The sequence below is a fragment of the Delphinapterus leucas genome, chromosome 3 (assembly GCF_059928025.1).
Source record: "Delphinapterus leucas isolate spDelLeu-1000000601 "Yukka" chromosome 3, BTC_Dleu_Yukka2, whole genome shotgun sequence".
Taxonomy (NCBI): Eukaryota; Metazoa; Chordata; class Mammalia; order Artiodactyla; family Monodontidae; genus Delphinapterus; species Delphinapterus leucas.
In genome coordinates, this window is record NC_143131.1 from 157,530,291 (window position 1) to 157,547,630 (window position 17,340).

General features: G+C 56.3%; 2 protein-coding genes across 2 annotated transcripts; both read right to left on the reverse strand.

Annotated features, from left to right (window-relative positions):
- Window positions 1-3,880: 3,880 nt before the first annotated feature.
- On the reverse strand, window positions 3,881-9,012 carry LOC149749867 (docking protein 3-like). The gene is made up of 5 exons (XM_089909768.1): window positions 8,194-9,012; window positions 6,951-7,256; window positions 5,173-5,272; window positions 4,890-5,062; window positions 3,881-4,791 (listed from the first exon to the last, which is right to left on the reverse strand). Exons 1-5 carry the CDS (start codon window positions 8,263-8,265, stop codon window positions 4,093-4,095), a joined length of 1,350 nt encoding a protein of 449 aa, XP_089765894.1. The 5' UTR covers window positions 8,266-9,012; the 3' UTR covers window positions 3,881-4,092.
- A 1,261-nt stretch (window positions 9,013-10,273) lies between these two features.
- On the reverse strand, window positions 10,274-16,086 carry LOC111169877 (putative ATP-dependent RNA helicase DDX41). Its single transcript, XM_030760652.2, has 17 exons — window positions 15,544-16,086; window positions 15,346-15,456; window positions 14,910-15,069; window positions 14,755-14,829; window positions 14,566-14,626; window positions 14,304-14,440; window positions 13,800-13,872; window positions 13,544-13,697; window positions 13,330-13,466; window positions 12,328-12,490; window positions 12,035-12,166; window positions 11,686-11,757; window positions 11,485-11,581; window positions 11,196-11,345; window positions 11,040-11,111; window positions 10,813-10,923; window positions 10,274-10,633 (listed from the first exon to the last, which is right to left on the reverse strand). Exons 1-17 carry the CDS (start codon window positions 15,568-15,570, stop codon window positions 10,497-10,499), a joined length of 1,869 nt encoding a protein of 622 aa, XP_030616512.1. The 5' UTR covers window positions 15,571-16,086; the 3' UTR covers window positions 10,274-10,496.
- Between the last annotated feature and the right edge of the window lie 1,254 nt (window positions 16,087-17,340).

The following is a 17,340-nucleotide window of genomic DNA, read 5'->3' on the forward strand; positions in this document are numbered from 1 at the left end:
TCTACTCCCCTTGAGAGTAAAATTCCTCTGAGTTGTCTATCGCCCTGCCACCCTTGCTTTCCTCCCGTTCTCTCTTGAACCCACTCCAGTCAGGCTCTTGTCCCCACCAGTCCTCTGAATTAATTTCTTCTTCAAAAGGTCTATAATGATTTCCAGGTTATCAAATCAATGGTGGTTTCTCAGCTTTTCTCTTACCCTGTCTAGGAGCAACTCTGGTCCAGGTGCACTCCCTCTTCCCCATGGCTTCATGCCTTCCTCCTGCCCCACTGACTGCTCCTTCTCCACCTCCTTTGGCAGCGTCTCATTTACTTCCCAAAGTGGCCATCAGATGTTTCCTCTCTACATTCACTCTCTGGGACCCCATCCTGTTCTGTGGCTATCAATAACACCCACATGCCAAAGACTCCCAACTTACCTGTCCAGCTCTGGCCTTCCCCCAAGAGCCCCAGACTCTAGTATCCAACAGCTTGTCAAACCTTGGATATCTACTAGGTATCTCAAATCATCATGTCCCAATTTAAACTTGCAATTTCCCCAGCTCCCTAACTCCTTCCTCACCTCGGTTAAACAAAACAAAAAACAAAACAAAAAACCCCCGCAATACTATTCATCTGCCTGGTCCAGTAAAAATTATGGTTTTCCTTCCTTTATCTTCTGTGTCATACATCAGATTCTGCAAATTCCACCTTCAGAATCTGTTCCACACCTGGCTTCCATGGTTGTCCCTGACACTTGTCTCATGCCTGGACATCTTAACAGTCTCCTGATAGAGCTCCCTGCTTCTACCCTTACCCAGTCCAGAGTCTTCTCCATGCAGCAGCCAAAGTGGTATTTTTATTTTTATTTATTTTCTTAAAAGATGTGTTTATTATTTTATTCATTTATTTTATTTATTTTTGGCTGCATCGGGTCTTAGTTGCGGCACGCAGGATCTTCATTGAGGCATGCAGGGTCTTTAGTTGCAGTGCGCGGGCTTCTCTCTAGTTGTGGTGCAGAGGCTCCAGGGCGTGTGGGCTCTGTAATTTGTGGCACACAGGCTCTCTAGCTGAGGCGCACGAGCTCAGTAGTTGTGGCACACGGGCCTAGTTGCTCCGCGGTATGTGGGATCCCAGTTCCCTGACCAGGGATCAAGCCCGCGTCCCCTGCATTGTAAGGTGGATTCTTTACCACTGGACCACCAGGGAAGTCCCCAAAGTGGTATTTTTAAAGCAGAAATCACACCACATCACCCACAGCTTTTAGCATTCCAGGGGGCTGGCATTGTGCTTAAAACTAAAGTCTTTCAGACATACATGACACTGATAAACTGGGTCCACCCCCCATCACTCTCCTCCTCGCTCACTCCACTCTAGCCACTCTGGCCTCCTCACTAATCCTCCAACACAGCAAATGTATTCTTGCCTCAGGGCCTTTGCACTTGTGACTCCTGCTTGAAACACCTTCTCCCAGATATCTAAACAACAGCCTGTCTCATTGTGTTCAGGTCTCTGCTCAGATGTTGCCTCCTCCTTCCTTGATTGTCCTATCTAAAACAGCAGCCCCCTGACACCTCACCTGCATAATGCACTAGTCCCTTATCCTGCTTTATTTTTCCCTATAGCACTTACCACCATTTGACATTATATTAAGTGTTTGTTTCTTCATTGCCCTTTGTCCCCATTAGAAAGTCATTCCTATGAGAGCACGGGCTTGTCTGTCTTGTTCAGCATCTCCCCAGTGCCTGCACACAGTGGATATGAATGAACAGATGAAGGAAGGACTGAGAAAGTGAAACAGCAAATGAGCAAAGGAAGAAGTGGCAGCCTGGGGCCCCGGGCAGTCCTCCAACAGAGAGGGCCCTGGGATCCCATTCCTTGGGTCCCTGCAGGGCTCAGACCTAGATGGTGCCACTAAGAGCTCCCTGCACAGACAGCCCCTGGGTAGAAACAGGCCTTGGGCTAGGACACAGTGCCCCCTGGTGGTCAGGACACCTGCAGCTCCAGGGCCAGTTCCCTAGATGTTTCCAAAGACTTTCTCTTCCACAGTCTGGTTGGAACCTCACAAAAATAGCCATGAAACAAAAAGGTTTAGATTTGTAATTAAAAAGTATGCCAAAACAAAAAGAATCTACTGTATAAAACAGGAAACTATATTCAATATCTTGTAATAACCTATAATAGAAAATAATTTGAAAAAGAATGTATATATGTAACTGAATCACTTTGCTGTACATTTGAAACATTGTAAGTCAACTATACTTCAATTTAAAAATGAATATAGGGCTTCCCTGGTGGCGCAGTGGTTGAGAGTCCGCCTGCCGATGCAGGGGACACGGGTTCGTGCCCCAGTCTGGGAGGATCCCACATGCCGCGGAGTGGTTGGACCCGTGAGCCATGGCCGCTGGGCCTGCACATCTGGAGCCTGTGCTCCGCAACGGGAGAGGTGACAACAGTGAGAGGCCCGCGTACCGCAAAAAAATAAATAAATAAAAATGAATATAAATGGGCTTCCCTGGTGGCAGAGTGGTTAAGAATCTGCCTGCCAATGCAGGGGACACAGGTTTGAGCCCTGGTCTGGGAAGATCCCACATGCTGCGGAGCAACTAAGCCCGTGTACCACAACTACTGAGCCTGTGCTCTAGAGCCCTAGAGCTACAACTACTGAGCCATGTGCCACAACTACTGGAGCCTACGCGCCTAGAGCTCATGCTCCGCTACAAGAGAAGTCACCACAATGAGTAGCCCCTGCTCGCTGCAACTAGAGAAAGCCTGCGTGTGCAGCAATGAAGACCCAACGCAGCCAAAAATAAAATAAATAAATGTATTAAAAAAAAAAAAAAGACTGTATCATTGTGAAGTGACAATGGAGTGTCACTGTCATAAAGATGAGGCTTGGGATGTACCAAGGGTGTGAGCAGCTGAGGTGGAGTTGAGGTCAAGGGGCCAGGAGGCTGGATCTTTGGGGGCACGATCCTTGAGTGCATGGTGGCCCAGCGTTGGTGACAGGAACAGCAACAAGGGGAGGACAGTAAGGCAGGCACTAAAGTCTTCAAGAGACTCCTTATTTCCCTCTGGAGTGAGGACTCCTTGAGAACAGGACTGTGGCTGTAATGAACATGGCCGTGACCTCAGTGCCTGGCACAGAGTAGGCACCTGATCAAACTCGAATGAATGTATGCTTGGTATGCAATTTGATCTTTATCCTTGACAGGTGAGGAAGACTGAGGCCAGGGGCTCCACAGAAGTGTCTGTGCATTTTTGAGTCTCAGTGGGGAGTGTTTTGGGTGTGCGCACATTTGAACTCCCTTCCACCTGCCCGTCTCCCCCCGGCCCCCAACTCCTCCCCAGCCCAGGCTTTCTGGTCCCTCAAAATCAGCCTCCACACTGCTTGCCTGGCTGACTATGTCCCTCTACTGAGGATAAGACCAAGCTCATTGTAGGATGGTGAGGTCTCTCATGTGCGACCAACTCTCCCTCAGCCCCTTGGAGCCCTCCGGGTCCATGGTCTTCCCTTGCTCTCTGCACCCACCATGCCCACCTTCATCCTGGAAAGCTCCAGGGCTCACTGCCAGCCTGGTGAAGCCCTGCCTGCCCTTCACACTCAATTCAGGGGGCACCTCTCCCATCAGCAAGCCTTATTTCTCCCTCTGCCCTACTGTCGGAGTTATTTCTGCTGAACAGGACCACGTGGAGCCGTAATTACCTGCATCTCACCCTCCTGCTCCAGAAGACTTGAGCCTACTGGTGGCAGAGGTCGGGCCCAGGTCATGTGTGTCCCTGGAACCCAGCACAGGGCACTGGCGTTTGCTGCAATGCCTGTGTTTGAGGGTGTGTGTGGACCCGGGCAAGCCACTGCAAGGAGCCGTAGGGAGGAGGTATGGACTGTGGGCCGCAAGGTGGGATGGAGAGGAGAACTAAAAGGCTTTATTACCAGCAAATCTGTACACTATACACTGGGGGCCGGCAGGGCGCCTGAGGGGTCCTCCCCAGGCTGTCTGCCTTGTCCCTCCAGGCTACAGTGAGTGTGGGGGTGTGTCTGCAGATGTCCATTGTTCCCCCGCCCTCTTGTCCCAGGGAGAGAGCCTTCCTCTCCTCCGGCCGCCACGATACTCGGTCAGGGCCTGTCGCAGGGAGCCGGTCCCTTCCTGCGCTCGCGGCTCAGCAGCGTCACCAGCTTGGCCTTGAAGCCCAAGTGGGCGCCGGCGCGGGCGGAGGCCCCGGCCTCGTCGCCGTTGTCGGCCAGCTCCAGCTCCAGCAGCCGCCGGTACTGGGCCTCCAGGCGGCTGTCATGGGCCGCGCCGGGCCAGCCCAGGTCCTGGCTATTGTGGTAGATGCGGCTGGCCAGGGGGCTGCGGCCGCCCGGGCCCTCCTGCTCCGGACAGCCGACGTCGGGCGCTGGGCCGGCGTCCAGCACGCACAGGTTCTCGTACAGGTGCTCGGCGGCGTCCGGAAGCCGGCTGGCCCGCTTGCACACCGACGCGTAGAGCGCGGGCGCCGGCTCGTCCGGGGCTGCGGGGCCCAGCAGAGGGGGCAGGCTCTGGGGCCCGGCCTCGGCCGCGCGCGCCCTCCAGGAGCCGGGCGCCTCGGGCCCCGGGGGCACCTCCCGCAGCTCCCCCGGAGGCTCCAGCGAGGGCAGGGAGGTGGCCCGCGGCAGGGGGCAGGGCTGGGGCCCCGCCGTCTCCGGGAGCCGCTCCCGCTGGCGGGCGATGGCGGCGGCTACGGCCCCGCATAGGTCGCGGGAGCGGGGGCTGATGAAGGCGAAGAGGCCCTCGCCCGAGTCGCAGCGGCGGCCGGCTTCAAAGGAGAACACGCCCTGGGCACGGGCGGCACGGGGAGTCAGCGGCTGAGGGGCCGCCCGCCAACCGCTACCCTTCCCTGCGGGACCAGTGGGGCGGCCGCCCAGCACCTCACCTTGTCGGAGCCGAACTTGCGCAGGAATCGGTAGGGCCAGGTGTAGAGCGCCTGGGGGCTAGCGGGCTCGTTCAGCTGGATGGAGTCCTGGCCCAGCAGCAGGAGGTAGGGCCCCTTCAGCTGGCAGCGGGCGGCTGCCTCCGTCCTCTGTACCACCACTGGAAACTCGCCCACTGCAGGCACGGCACCGTGAGGGCCACAAGCACAGCCCCCGGGCGTCCCGGAAAGATCCCAGCCCTGTTTGTGCTAGGGCTGAGGCTGCCCCTGTACCTCCCCGACTCACCTTCCTGCCAGGAGGAGTAGATGGAGTTCTCCTCCATCTGGACCAGGCCCTTCTTGGGAGCCTCTGCTTCCCCTGATCCTTGGGAGCTCTCCCCTGTGCCCTGGGGAATGGGACAAGGTCAGAGGTTAGTGTCCCATCCACTCCTCTTCCCACATCCTTTCTCTGGGGTTCATGACAAGCAAGGGCACCCAGAGACTTGAGTGCCAGTCCCAGTTCTGCCCCTGACACACTGCAAGACCCTGGACACCCTTCTGAGCCTATTTCCCCACCTGCAATCCCCACCGGCTCCCCCTTGAGGGTGCTGAGTGCTATACAGCAGAGGGCACAAATGAGGCTGTCCATTGCCCTTGAGGTTGGCCAGCGACTGGGCCGGCCTGTGTGTGTCCCTGACAGCTTGGAGCAGTAAAGGGGTGGGAGCTTCAAGGGTGGGACCCACGGGTGAATGGCCACTTGTTCCTCCCATCTCTGGCCTCTTTCCCCATCTCCCACCATGTCCTTTGGGCTCTGACCCTGAGCTCTCCATCATGACCACCTTGGCCCATGGTACCATGGCCAGGGTCAAATGCAATGGCTTTCCACTGGTCTCCTTGCTCCTGTTTATTTCCTTTTTTTTTTTTTAATTATAAGAATTGTGGTAAAATATACAACATAAAATTTACCATTTTAACCATTTTAAAGTGTATGATTCAGAATTTTATCATCATTCCAAATGGAAGCCCCGTACCCATTAACTGTCACTTCCCATTCCCCCCTCTCCCCATTCCCTGGCAACCCCTAAGCTGCTTTCTGTCACTATGGATTTGTCTCTTCTGTATTTCACATTAATGGAATCATACAATGTGTGGCCCTTAGTGTCTAGCTTCTCTGACTTAGCGTGTTTTCAAGGTCCATCCATGTTGTAGCATGTATCAGTGCTTCATTCCTTTTTATGGCCAAGTAATGTTCTGTTGTATGGATAGACTGCATTTGGTTTATCCATTCATCAGTTGATGGACATTCGCGTTGTTTGCATCTTTGGGCTATTGTGAACAATGCTGCTCTAAAGATTCTCGTACAAGTTTTGTTTTAACACCTGTTTCAGTTCTCTTGGGTATACACCTAGGAGAATTGCTGGGTCATATGTTAACTCTATGTTTAGTTTTTGAGGAACCGCCACTCATTTCCTTTTGGTCCATCACGGATCCTGTAAAGCTTTAAAACTCTCAGCTTCTGTGTCCAACTCCCCCAAAGGCTTCTCCTCACACTCAGAATAAAATCCCAAACTCCACATGTGGCCCAAGGCAGTTTCAGCTGGCTCCCACCGGACTCTCCACTGTTGCCTCTTCCTGGGCCCCCTCTCACTCCTTACCTTCCAGCCACACTGGCCTTTCTGCTGCTTGAACATCAAGCTTTTCCCTGGGCCCTTGCCCATGCTGCTCCTTTAGTTCAGGGGACTCCTCAGACCTGTGTTTAGGACACTCTTTCCTCAGATCTTTGCCTGGTGGGTTATTTTTCCTCAAGGATTCAGGCGCACTCTCCTCTCCTGAGAAGCCTTCCTGGACCATCCTAACATCCCCCTACTCACTCCTGCTCCCACCCAGCCTCTCATTTTCTCCATAGCATGCATAGCCATCTGAGATTTGTTCTGTGGGCTTCTGGGCTGTTTCCCAGGCTTCTAGGTGCTTGGCAGGTGCTTGCTGAGTGATGAGATGTGAATGAGCATGGAGATGAACAAGGTGTGAGTGAACTGGTCTCCCCGGCTGGCCCCTGGATGCCTTACCCGCCCACTCTGTGCTCACCGGGAAGGCCAGCTGGCAAATGGGGGCCATCCAAGACTGGCGGTGCTGTGCGGCCAGCAGGTGGCTTCGCTCCGTGGTGGTGAGCAGGAAGGCACCAGTGTCCCGCGGGCAGCTCTCACCGTCAGCCGGCAGCACGGATACGCAGTCAGCCAGGCGGATGACCCGCCGCTCTCCTCGCCGGCCAGGCCCCACAGACCTGTCACCTGTTGGCCCCAGGCCACCATCCCGGACCTCCCAGCTCTCTAGCCGTGCCACGCCTGATGGGCCTCCTGCATACAGTAGACCCCATACCTTCCTCCAGGACTTCTGCAGGAGATGAAGATGGGGGAGATGACCCTCGGGTGGCAGTTCTCCCTGCAGCTCAGCCTAGCACAAGCCACTTAGCAAACACTCCTGGCCACCTAGGCTGGCCTCTGCCTCGCAGCTCTTCAGGCCACAGAGGATGCCTTGCCAGAGCCAGCCCGGCAGCAGGAAGCGTCTGTGCTTGGAGTCGGTCAGCCCTAGCTTCAAATCCACCCCACGCTTTCCTAACTGTGACCCCCCCATAAGCACTAGGATCCTCGTCTCTCAAAAGATTATGAGAACACGGGGCTGGGGCTTCTACTGGGCAATGTCTGTAAAGTATCTAGTGGCCAGAGCAGACCACCTGACGCTACTGCTTTGTTGGTGCACCCACCCCCTGTAAAGAAAAGGTCAATTGGGCCACGGAACAAGGGCTGGGGCGGGAGGGAGGCCTCAGTCTCATGATGGCAAGGAAGGAAACATGCAAATAGCGTCGAGCAAAGGAAACAGACAGTTTATCTGCCTGGGCAGCAGCTGCAGCTGAGCTGTGGGTGTGCAGGGCCTGCTACCCCAGGACAGGGCTGGGAGGAGCTGAGCCCTCTTCTGCAGGATGGAGCTCCACTTTTGGGGGCTCCTCCAGCTCAGCCTCTAGCCCTCTCGAGGGGCCACAGTGCCACTAGTAGATGGGATGGAAGGCAGTTGGATTAACCAGCCTCACAGCTCTGCCCTGCCCCAAGGGTTCCATTCTTGGCTCCCTGCTCTTGGCTTCCCATCTGTAAATGAGGCAGGGTCTCGACCTGCTCAGGCTGAGAATGGGGCTCTGTTCCACTTCCCCGCACCTGGGTTGGATTCCCCACCTGGACTCCTACCCCCATTCTCCCAGGTTCTGGTGGGCTGTCCAAGGCTGGGGCAGAGGCCCACCATCTGTCCTAGGCAGCTGCCTGGCAGCCAGGGTCCCCACCTTGCCAAACTTGATGTGCTGCTGGTAGAGGATGCCGTCCTTGATGGGTGTCTCCAGAGGCTCCATGGCCATGGCCGCTGCTCCGAGGGCCTGAGGAGACTGGTGACGGGCCGGAGGGGAACTCCTCACACTTCCCCTTCTGGCCACTTCCCCCTCCCTCTGTCCAGAGAGGCAGCTGCAGGGTTGGGGGAGGGGAGCCCTGTCTTCGGAAAAGGAGCTAGGATGGGGGTGAAGGGTATCACATATTTCTTCCTTGGGGTTCCAGCTGGCCCAAGGTACCCACTAGTGCCAGGCAGGGGCCTTGGACCACCTGAGGGCAGATGACCCGTGCCTGCCTGGGTCAGCTGGGTGTGAGCCTCTGACCGCAGGCTGGCTCCTGAATCAGGAGCTCCTACCCCTCCCCCATCCTGGGGCTGTTGTGTACCCTGGGGCCTGCCATTCCCACAGCCTGGTCCCTACCCCAGGACCTTTCTCTAGCCAGACTGGCAAATTCCTTGTTTTCCCCCTTGGAGTCCTGGTTGGTCTGCTTGTCTTTATTCTGGAAATAGTTCTAATGTTCACTTGCTCCTCTCCATCTTCACAGTCCCTATCCATTGCCAGCTTTGGCATCTCCCCTTTGAACCACATCCCCACCTGGGCCCACCGGGCCCTCTCTAACCCCAAACCAACCTGTCTCTCCCCTCCCTAAATGCTTCCTGGCTCCCAGTGCCCTGAGGTTTAGCTTGGACTCCTTGGCCCAGCATTCAGGGTGCTGGGTATTCTGGCCTCCACCTCCCCCAGCCTGGCCCCTTCAGGGCACCTCTCACCGTGCTGCTCAGGGCTCTGGGACTTCTTCCTCTGGGAGGCCTCCCCAGACCACCCCACGCTGTCTGAAAGCACAAAGGCCCCACCCTCATGGCACGGCCCCAGCCACGTGAGCGTGGGTGGCACGCCCCCAGCGGGTTCCCTGGAGAGCTCACAGGCTTTTTAAGCTCTGCTTCTTGCTAGAGTCCTGTTTCAGTCTTGTCTTCCTGGAGGCCAGTATGGGAGCTCTGCATATGAATCTGAATCCTGAGGACAGCCTCATTTCATTTATTCAGTGCCACCTCTGGGAAGGAATGTGTAAACAGGCTGAATACTGTTTGGGGGTCACATGTGGGGTGTGTAGCTTCTCGGGCAGGAAATCTTTTCCAAGGGCCTCATTCACCTGGCTTTGTGCCCACTGTGGCCCAAGCAGCCCTGAGCTCTGGCAGCCTCAGACACCATGTCCTTTGCATTCTCATTGCCATTTCAGCGATGAGGAAATCAAGGCTCAGAAACATTAAGTAACTTGCCCTAGGCCACACACCAAGTGACAAACATGGCTTGAGCAACTGCTGTCCTGCTGGGATAAGCATGTGGCTTTGCACATGAAGTGCCTGGACAGAGGAGCTATCACCAATGCTTTTTCTGTCTACCCCTTGCAAGATGCTGAAATCCTGGCCCATTTGCCAGCAGTCCCGTGACCACTGCCCACATTTATTCATGGCTGATCTGTCTGTCCCACTCACCTGTGAACTCCTCAGAGGGCATCTGCCTGGCTCATTTGTGTCCTGAGCCCAGCAGATACCTGGGCACAGAGCTGGGTCAGTGGGTGCTTGTGGCCTGAGTGGCAGTCCTGTGGCATCTGCTGCCCCCTTGGCAAACAGAGCACAGGGTTCCCTACTGGGAGCCTGTGTGGGCAAGGGGCCTGAGGCAGGAAGTCTCCTCCTAAAGGGCCTAAGGAGAAGCCCCAGGACCTTTACACAGTGACAGGAAGAGGGAGGCTGGGGCAGGGCTGGAGATTATAACAGCCAACCAGAAAGACCAGTAGACCCAACCAACCATTTCCCCTTGGTCCATCAATGTGGTTCTTCTCTGAGTCATAAATCCAGGTAGACTAGAGGAAATACCCTAAGCCCCCAGAGGGGAACCTGGGTAGGCAGCTCCTTCCACAACTGAGTACCAGCAGGTGTGGCAGTAGTGGTGGGAGATGCCAAGGCCCTACCTGAGAGGGGCTCTGGAGGTCAGAGGGTGAGGCCTGCCCAGGAAGCACAGGGCAGAGAAGGCAAAACACAGAGACTGAGACCAAAAAGTCTGGTGTTTTAATGGCAGCTGGGGTAAAGAGGAGCAAAAATAGTAATTCTGGGGGGCACAGGGAACAGGCAGCCAGGTCCAGCCTGGCCCAACCCAGGCCAGCTGGGCCGAGGATGCTGGCTTCTTGCCCACGGGGCAGGGGTGTGTGGGAAGTGGCTGGAGCCCCAGGGACGGAGGCCCCTTGGAGAGAAAGAGGGATGACAGCCAGCTCAGAAGTCCATGGAGCTGTGGGCCAGGTAGTCCTTGCGGCCGATGTTGCTAACCTGCTTCGTCTGCATAGCCTCGAGTTTGGGGCAGTCGGTGATCCGATGGCCCAGGCCCCCACAGAAGGCACAGCCACGCTCTCCTGGGGGAATGGGGTAGCGGTGGGTGGGGGAGGAGGGTCAGCATGGTGATGGGGCCAGGCTCTGTGCCCCAGACCCTGGGCCCCCATTAGACCCCCAGACCACTGAGGGGCAGAATGGACTTGTTCCGTGGTGTTCCCGTCACGCCCCCATTGGACTAGTGTCTCCCACCCCGTGTCACCTCCAATGTCCAGCATGGACTCGTCCCCGCAGTGCAGTACTTGCAGCACGGGTGGAACCTTCTGCTTGGCCTCCAGCAGCAGGGCTTTGAGATCCATCAGCACCGACTCATCTGTGGGGGTGGCGGGGAACCATCAGGTCCAGCCCTGGGCCCTGTACCCAGGACCTGGCTGGTCATAGGTGGAGGACCCGGGGGACAGCCAAAGGTGGCCCTGGTGGCAGACTCACCACAGGCCTTGTTGATGAAGGTGGTGGCAATGCCTGTGTTTCCTGAGCGCCCAGTGCGGCCGATACGGTGCACTGCAGAGAGAGGGAACAGAGCATCTGGCCCACTGCCCAGGGGCTGGGGCCTAGGCCACAACCCCAGCCCTCCGAACAGCCCACCATAGTTCTCGATCTCCTCAGGCATGTCATAATTGATGACGTGCTGGATGGCAGGGAAGTCCAAGCCCTTGGAGGCTACGTCTGTGGCCACTAGGACATCCTTCTTGCCCTCCCGGAATGCCTCGATGGCCTTGGTCCGTTCCTCTTGGTCTGGGAAGGGTCAGGCAGGAGCTATTAGAGCGACAGCAAGAGTCTGGGGAGTAGCGGCAAGCCGGCCAGGTAGGGGAAGGGATAAGATGAGGGGCTGCTATGGCAGCGGGGTCCATGCCTATGCACGTGCCACGCTAACCTTTGCCCCCATGGATGGCCACAGCCTCGACCCCCTTGAGGAGCAGGTACTCATGGATGGCGTCCACATCTGCTTTCTTCTCCGCAAAGATGAGCACCTGTCCAGGAAAGCTAACTCCAGTCACAGGGGCTGACTCCTGGGCGCCCCCGCAACCTTCCGCCAGCATGCTGCCCCTGGGCTAGCCTGGCTGGCAGCACTCACGGGCGGCGGTGTCTTCTGCAGGCACTCAAGCAGGTACACCATCTTGGCTTCCTCCTTCACATATTCCACTTCCTGCCACCACCAGGATCAGGTTAGGTGGTCCTGAGAACAGGCTCACCAGCCATGGCCCTGCCACAGAGGATGGGCCCCCAGTCCCGGCTAGGAGGTGACCAGAGAGCCTCTTGCCAAGGGCTGGGTACCATGAAAAGGCTTCCTGCTAAGGGCTGTGGCTGTGAATGAAACCCCTAGTGCCCACAAGGTGGCCCCCCACCCGGCTCCGATCAACTAAGGGAGCCTCGCCAGATCCAGCCCTCACAGGTGAGACTGCCCATCAGGAGTGCTTGCCCACCTGGATGACATCCAGGCTGGCAGCCCCGGCACGCCCCACATTGATCGTGACAGGCTTTACCAGGGCGCTCTTGGCAAAGTTCTGAATCTTCTTAGGCATGGTGGCACTAAAGAGTAGAGTCTGTCGCTGGCCCTGAGAAAGAAAAAGGCTGGGGCTGAGGGCACGTGGGGCCTGGGGAGCCTGAGGGGCTGGGACAGTGGATGGGCAGCACAGGGCCTTAGGGCCCTCCAGAGTTGAATGTGGTGTGTAGGGGGAAGGTGGCAGGATCGTCCCGGTCAGGTGGGGAAGGGCACCTTGAAGTAGGAGAAGATGGTACGGATGTCACCCTCGAAACCCATGTCGATCATGCGGTCAGCCTCGTCCAGGGCCAGGTAGCGACAGATATCCAGGCTGACCATCTTCTTCTGTAGCAGATCCATGAGGCGCCCAGGGGTGGCCACCATCATGTGCACACCACTGGGGACCAAGGAGGGACACTGACAGCAGGGCCACCTGCTAAGCCCTACCTAGAGGCTGGCACTCCACCTTGTTCTGCCCTCCAGCCTCTTTCCTATCTCTCCTCACCTGACGCTCCTTGTCACTGCCACCACCTTGCTCTATGGACGGCACAAGGCTCTCCTGGAGAGCGCTGCAACCTTCTCGACCACCACTCTGTTCCACTGCTCTACCCAAGCCATGTGGTCACCTCGGCCCCACACACCCTTCCCCCAGGTCACTCCTCTTGCCCCCAGGAGGACGGTCCTAAATCTTCAGATAGGGCTCAGCCTGTGCTCCCACAGCTCCCTTTGTAGACCTCAAAGGCTCACTTTCGTAGTACAATGAACTCATCTTTTCCATGTCTGCAACCTCCCTGACTAGCAATGCCTATGAAACAGGAACTGGGTTTGGTCTGTCTGTAACCCTGGACATCTAGTGATGTCTGTTGGGAACTGCACTGTGTAGAAAGGGCACAGGTCCAGCCATGCCCCAGAGCCTCAGCCTCCTCAGTGGGTCACACTGAACAACCCTGACCTTCCTGGACACCCCGGGGCCCCCACCTCTTTGCCTTCTGCCTGGAATGCTCCGACTCTTTGACCTCCCAGATGCCCCCATTCCATCTGCTGTGTTCCCACAGTACCTCACCACATCCCTCTGTCCCACCCCAACCAACCTCCCCATTAGACAGGGGCTCATTGAGGGCTGAGCCCATGAGAGGCCTCCGCAAGGATCTGTCGAGTGGCTAAAGCAAAGGGTCCTTTAGCTTGTCTAGGTAGGGACTTTGGGGAAGCCCTTGGGGCGGGGGTGCCTATACTCACTGTCGGATGGTCTCCATCTGCTCTTTGACGGACATGCCCCCGATGCAGAGAGCACAGCGCAGGAGTGGAGAGCTGTCCTCCTGCAGCAGGCGGCAGTAATACTCCAGGATGCCGTGGGTTTGCCGGGCCAGCTCCCGCTGCAGGTACAGGGGCAGTGGCTGGCACCAGAAGGTGGCCCCATCTGCACCCTGCCCTCCAGGCCAGGCTATCTTACCGAGGGGCAGATAATGAGTCCATAGGGCCCTTCACGCTTAGAGAAAGGTAACCTCTTCTCTTGCTCCAGGCAGAACATGATGACCGGCAAAGTGAACACCAGTGTCTTGCCTGAACCCGTGAAGGCTATGCCTATCATGTCACGGCCAGACAGACTGGTGAGAGAAGAGAGGCCTGAGGGTCAGGTTCAGTGGAATACAGGGACTGCTTCTCATCTAGCAACCACTCCTCCCCAGGGCCACCAGGTTCACACTCACATGGTGGGAATTCCCTGGATCTGAATGGGTGTTGGGTGGTGGATGCCCTTCTTCTTCAGGCCTCTCAGGATGGCTACAGAAAACAACACTGGCATCATCCTTGTGTCTCATAGGTACTTCAACAAGCCCCCAAAGCCAAAAAGTTGGCACTACGTCCTTCACGTTACAAATGATGAAACTAAGACCCAGAAAAAAAAAAAAGAAAGAAAAACAAACACACAGACTTGTCCAAGGCCTCTAGGTTAAGCAGAGGCAGGATTCACACCCAGGTCTGTTTAAGGCCGTCATCACTTGCCCACCAAAGCTCCCTAATGACAGAAATTGGTAAATATGAACAGTTGCAACAACTGAAAAAGGAGAATAAAGACAAATCTCTCCTTCTCAAATCCCTCATCCCCACTGACTAGACCCAATGCTGCAGTTGCTGGGCTTGGTGAGGGCTAGGCTGCAACCTTGCAGATATTTCCCTATCAAATTGTGGTGTTGCTCCCAGCTCCCAGGCACCTGCAGGAAATTTCATTTCCTTGAAGCTCTTGATGGGTGGTGGGATACCATCTCCTTCCACCAAGATGTGGTACTTCTTCCGTACACGCTCATGCCGCTCTTCAGACATGCTCAGGACGTAACGGGGTGGTGTCCAACTGTGGGTGGGTGGCAAGAGTCAAGAGAGCCCCTGGGCACAACTGGCTTTGGGGTGTTCCCGCCAGTCTCCGCCACATACTGTCTGAAGTAAGAGTGACTGACTTTCCAGACTGAAAAGACATACCTAGTTTTGATTGGATCGTCATACGTGATTCCCTTAGCCATCTCCTTCACTGACATCAAGGCTGAGGAAAGAGATGTGGCTCAGGGCTGGTTCCTACTTCCCAGAGGCCAGGCCCTTTGAAATATAACATGCCTAGGACTGGGGGAGGAGGCTCAGTCCACCTCCTCTCTGCCCTAGCTACAGCCATACCTCGACCCTCAGCCACACTCTCCAGGATCTTCTCCTCTTCCTTCAGTTGCTTCTCTTTGGCAGACTCCTTGCGGGCTGACCAAACAAGCAGAAGGTGTCAGAGAGACACCAAAGCAGTGCACAAAGCTGAGCCTCCCGCCTGCTGCCCAGTCCACCTTCAGCCTTCTCTTTGAGGTGCTGGTGCTGATCCAGGAGGCTGACGTTGGACTGAGGGCCCAATGGGATGTCGTCCTCATCTCCCCGCGCCTCGCTGCCGCTGTCCTGCTGCTCCTCTTCCGCAGCTCCCTTGCGTCTTCGCTGCAGCAGCTTCTGGAGCTGAGGTTCCACCAGCGCCCCTCAGAGCCGAGCCCAACGCACAGTGGGGCATTGGGCCCAGGGGCCTGAGTCAGGATCCTGGCTTTTGGGACAGGGTTCTGTGCCCCGAGGCGCACAGCTGCCCCACTCCTCAGATCAGGTCGCCAGTTCCTCGTTTGCCTGGGGACCACGCTCCCGTGTACTGACACCTCACTCCGCAGACCGGGGACCACCCCCCATCCCACCACCAAACCCCCATCTCCTACCCTCGTTCCACCCTCGAGCCGGGGCCCTCACCAGCAGTTGCCGGCGCTGTCGCAACGGCACGTACGGCACGTAGTCCTCGTCGTCCTCATCGTCTGCCTCGGAGCGGCTTCCTGTGGCAGTCGCCTCGTCGGTGCGAGCCCGCTGCAGATACACACGAGTCAGCCCCGGACCCCCACCCCCCACTTCACGATCGCTCGCCACCCGCGCGGACCCCCGCCTGGCTCCCACCTTCCGCTCGGGTTCCGATTCCTCCATCCTCTGCTGCACGCATGCGCACCGCGGTAAAACCCCCGCCTCGCCTATGATGAGATCCAATCAGATGTGAAGAAGCGGACGTCGGCGCCTAGCAACGACCTCTAAGTGCCGGATCGCGCAGAGGGACAAACTTTCTCCTGAGCCCCTGTCTTGCGGTGTGGCGTCTCCGCCCCTTGTGGGCGGCTACGCAGCTGTTGCCAGGTCTGAGGGCGAAAGCGTCAGGCAAGGCGTTGTGGGACGCTGGAGGACTTGGAGCACGCGCTGAAGGCGCAAACCGAGTCGGGTTGAGTCGTGGGGACTGCTGATCCCGAAGACGGCGATGCGCTGGGTCCCCAGCCTCGCCCGGGGCGTGACGTCACCCGGCACGCCCCCGCCGGCGGACACTGCGCCCTCTCCTGGCCGGGGAGCGGTGGGACCCAGCCAGCTGGGATCCCGCCCCCATTAACCGGAGCGGGCCAAGGAGGGCAGGGCGGGGCTTGAAGAGAAAGTGACTCAACACACGCTGCCGCTCAGACTGGTGTTCTCATCTGTGTGAGACACCTATGTTCAGAGTGGTGAGGGCTAAACAAAATGATGACGGTGGGTTTTAACTGAGGGCCTGTATATGTATGTAAAAGATTATTTAATGTAAATGCTGTAACACAGCTCAGAGAGTGACTGGGGAACCAGAGAAGGCTTCGAGGAGACCTGCATTTGAAGTTACAAGGAAGTGTGGAATCTCAGAGCTGGGAATGCAAGAGAGGGAGAGGCTTCCTGAAAGAGGGTCTAGCAGGAGTGAAGTTCTGGCCATGTGCAAGTTCCCAGGGAACAAAGTGATCACGTGGCCCATGTGGGGTTGGGTAGTCAGAGCTAAGGCTTTGAGGTAGACCCAGAGCATGCAGGGCCGAGACTGTCAGGGTGATTTCAACTTCACTGGGAACTTTTAAAGAGGAGTGATGGGTCAGTGCTGTTTTTTTCCTTCACATATTAAACATGAGTATGTGCTGGGCATTGTGCGTAGTGTCGAAGCAGATAAAAGATGAACAAGACACAAACCTGGCTTGTGAGGACCTTACAGATTAGGTGAGGAGACAAACATAGATAACTGGTCTTGAGATTAAGAAATCTCTAAGACACAAAAGGTACCACTTTTGGAATTAGCATAAACGCAGGGCAAACTTGATTCTCACAGTAAAAGTGGCTTCTCAGTTGAAAGAAAGGGATGTGAAAGTTATGGTGGAATTCATGAACAAAGTGTTAACTGGGAAGAGGGAAACAAGTGAGCGAAAGTCAGAAGCCCTGAGGGTGCCAGGCCTAGCTGGAGACTGAGGTCATCAGGTGTGGAGAGAGTGTGCCAGAGGCAGGGGCCGGGCTCAGAGGGCCCTCAGTGCCATTCTCAAAAGTCTTCTTTCTCTGTATGTAAAGTGGCTGCTTGATCAGACCTGCAACTTTGAAATGATGAAGCAGAATTTTAGATAGTTGTGAGAATTCAACTGCAAGGCAGGAGCCTAGTGTAAGAGCTGAAGGGAGAGAGGAGCACAGGTAATAAATACACAGAGAAAAGTTTCACAGAAGCGTCCACACTTCCTTGGGGATTGGCCAAGGGACCAGGAACTGTGAGCCCATGGTTAATGCTGTTTTACCTCTTTGGAAGAGGAAGCGCTTGTACTGGGGGGGGGGGGGGAGAGACAGAGAGGGAGACAGAGAGAGAGACAGAGACAGAGAGAGAGACAGAGAGAGAGAGAGAGAATATATGTGTTCAACCTGGGAGGAAGGAGAGACTGGTTTCCG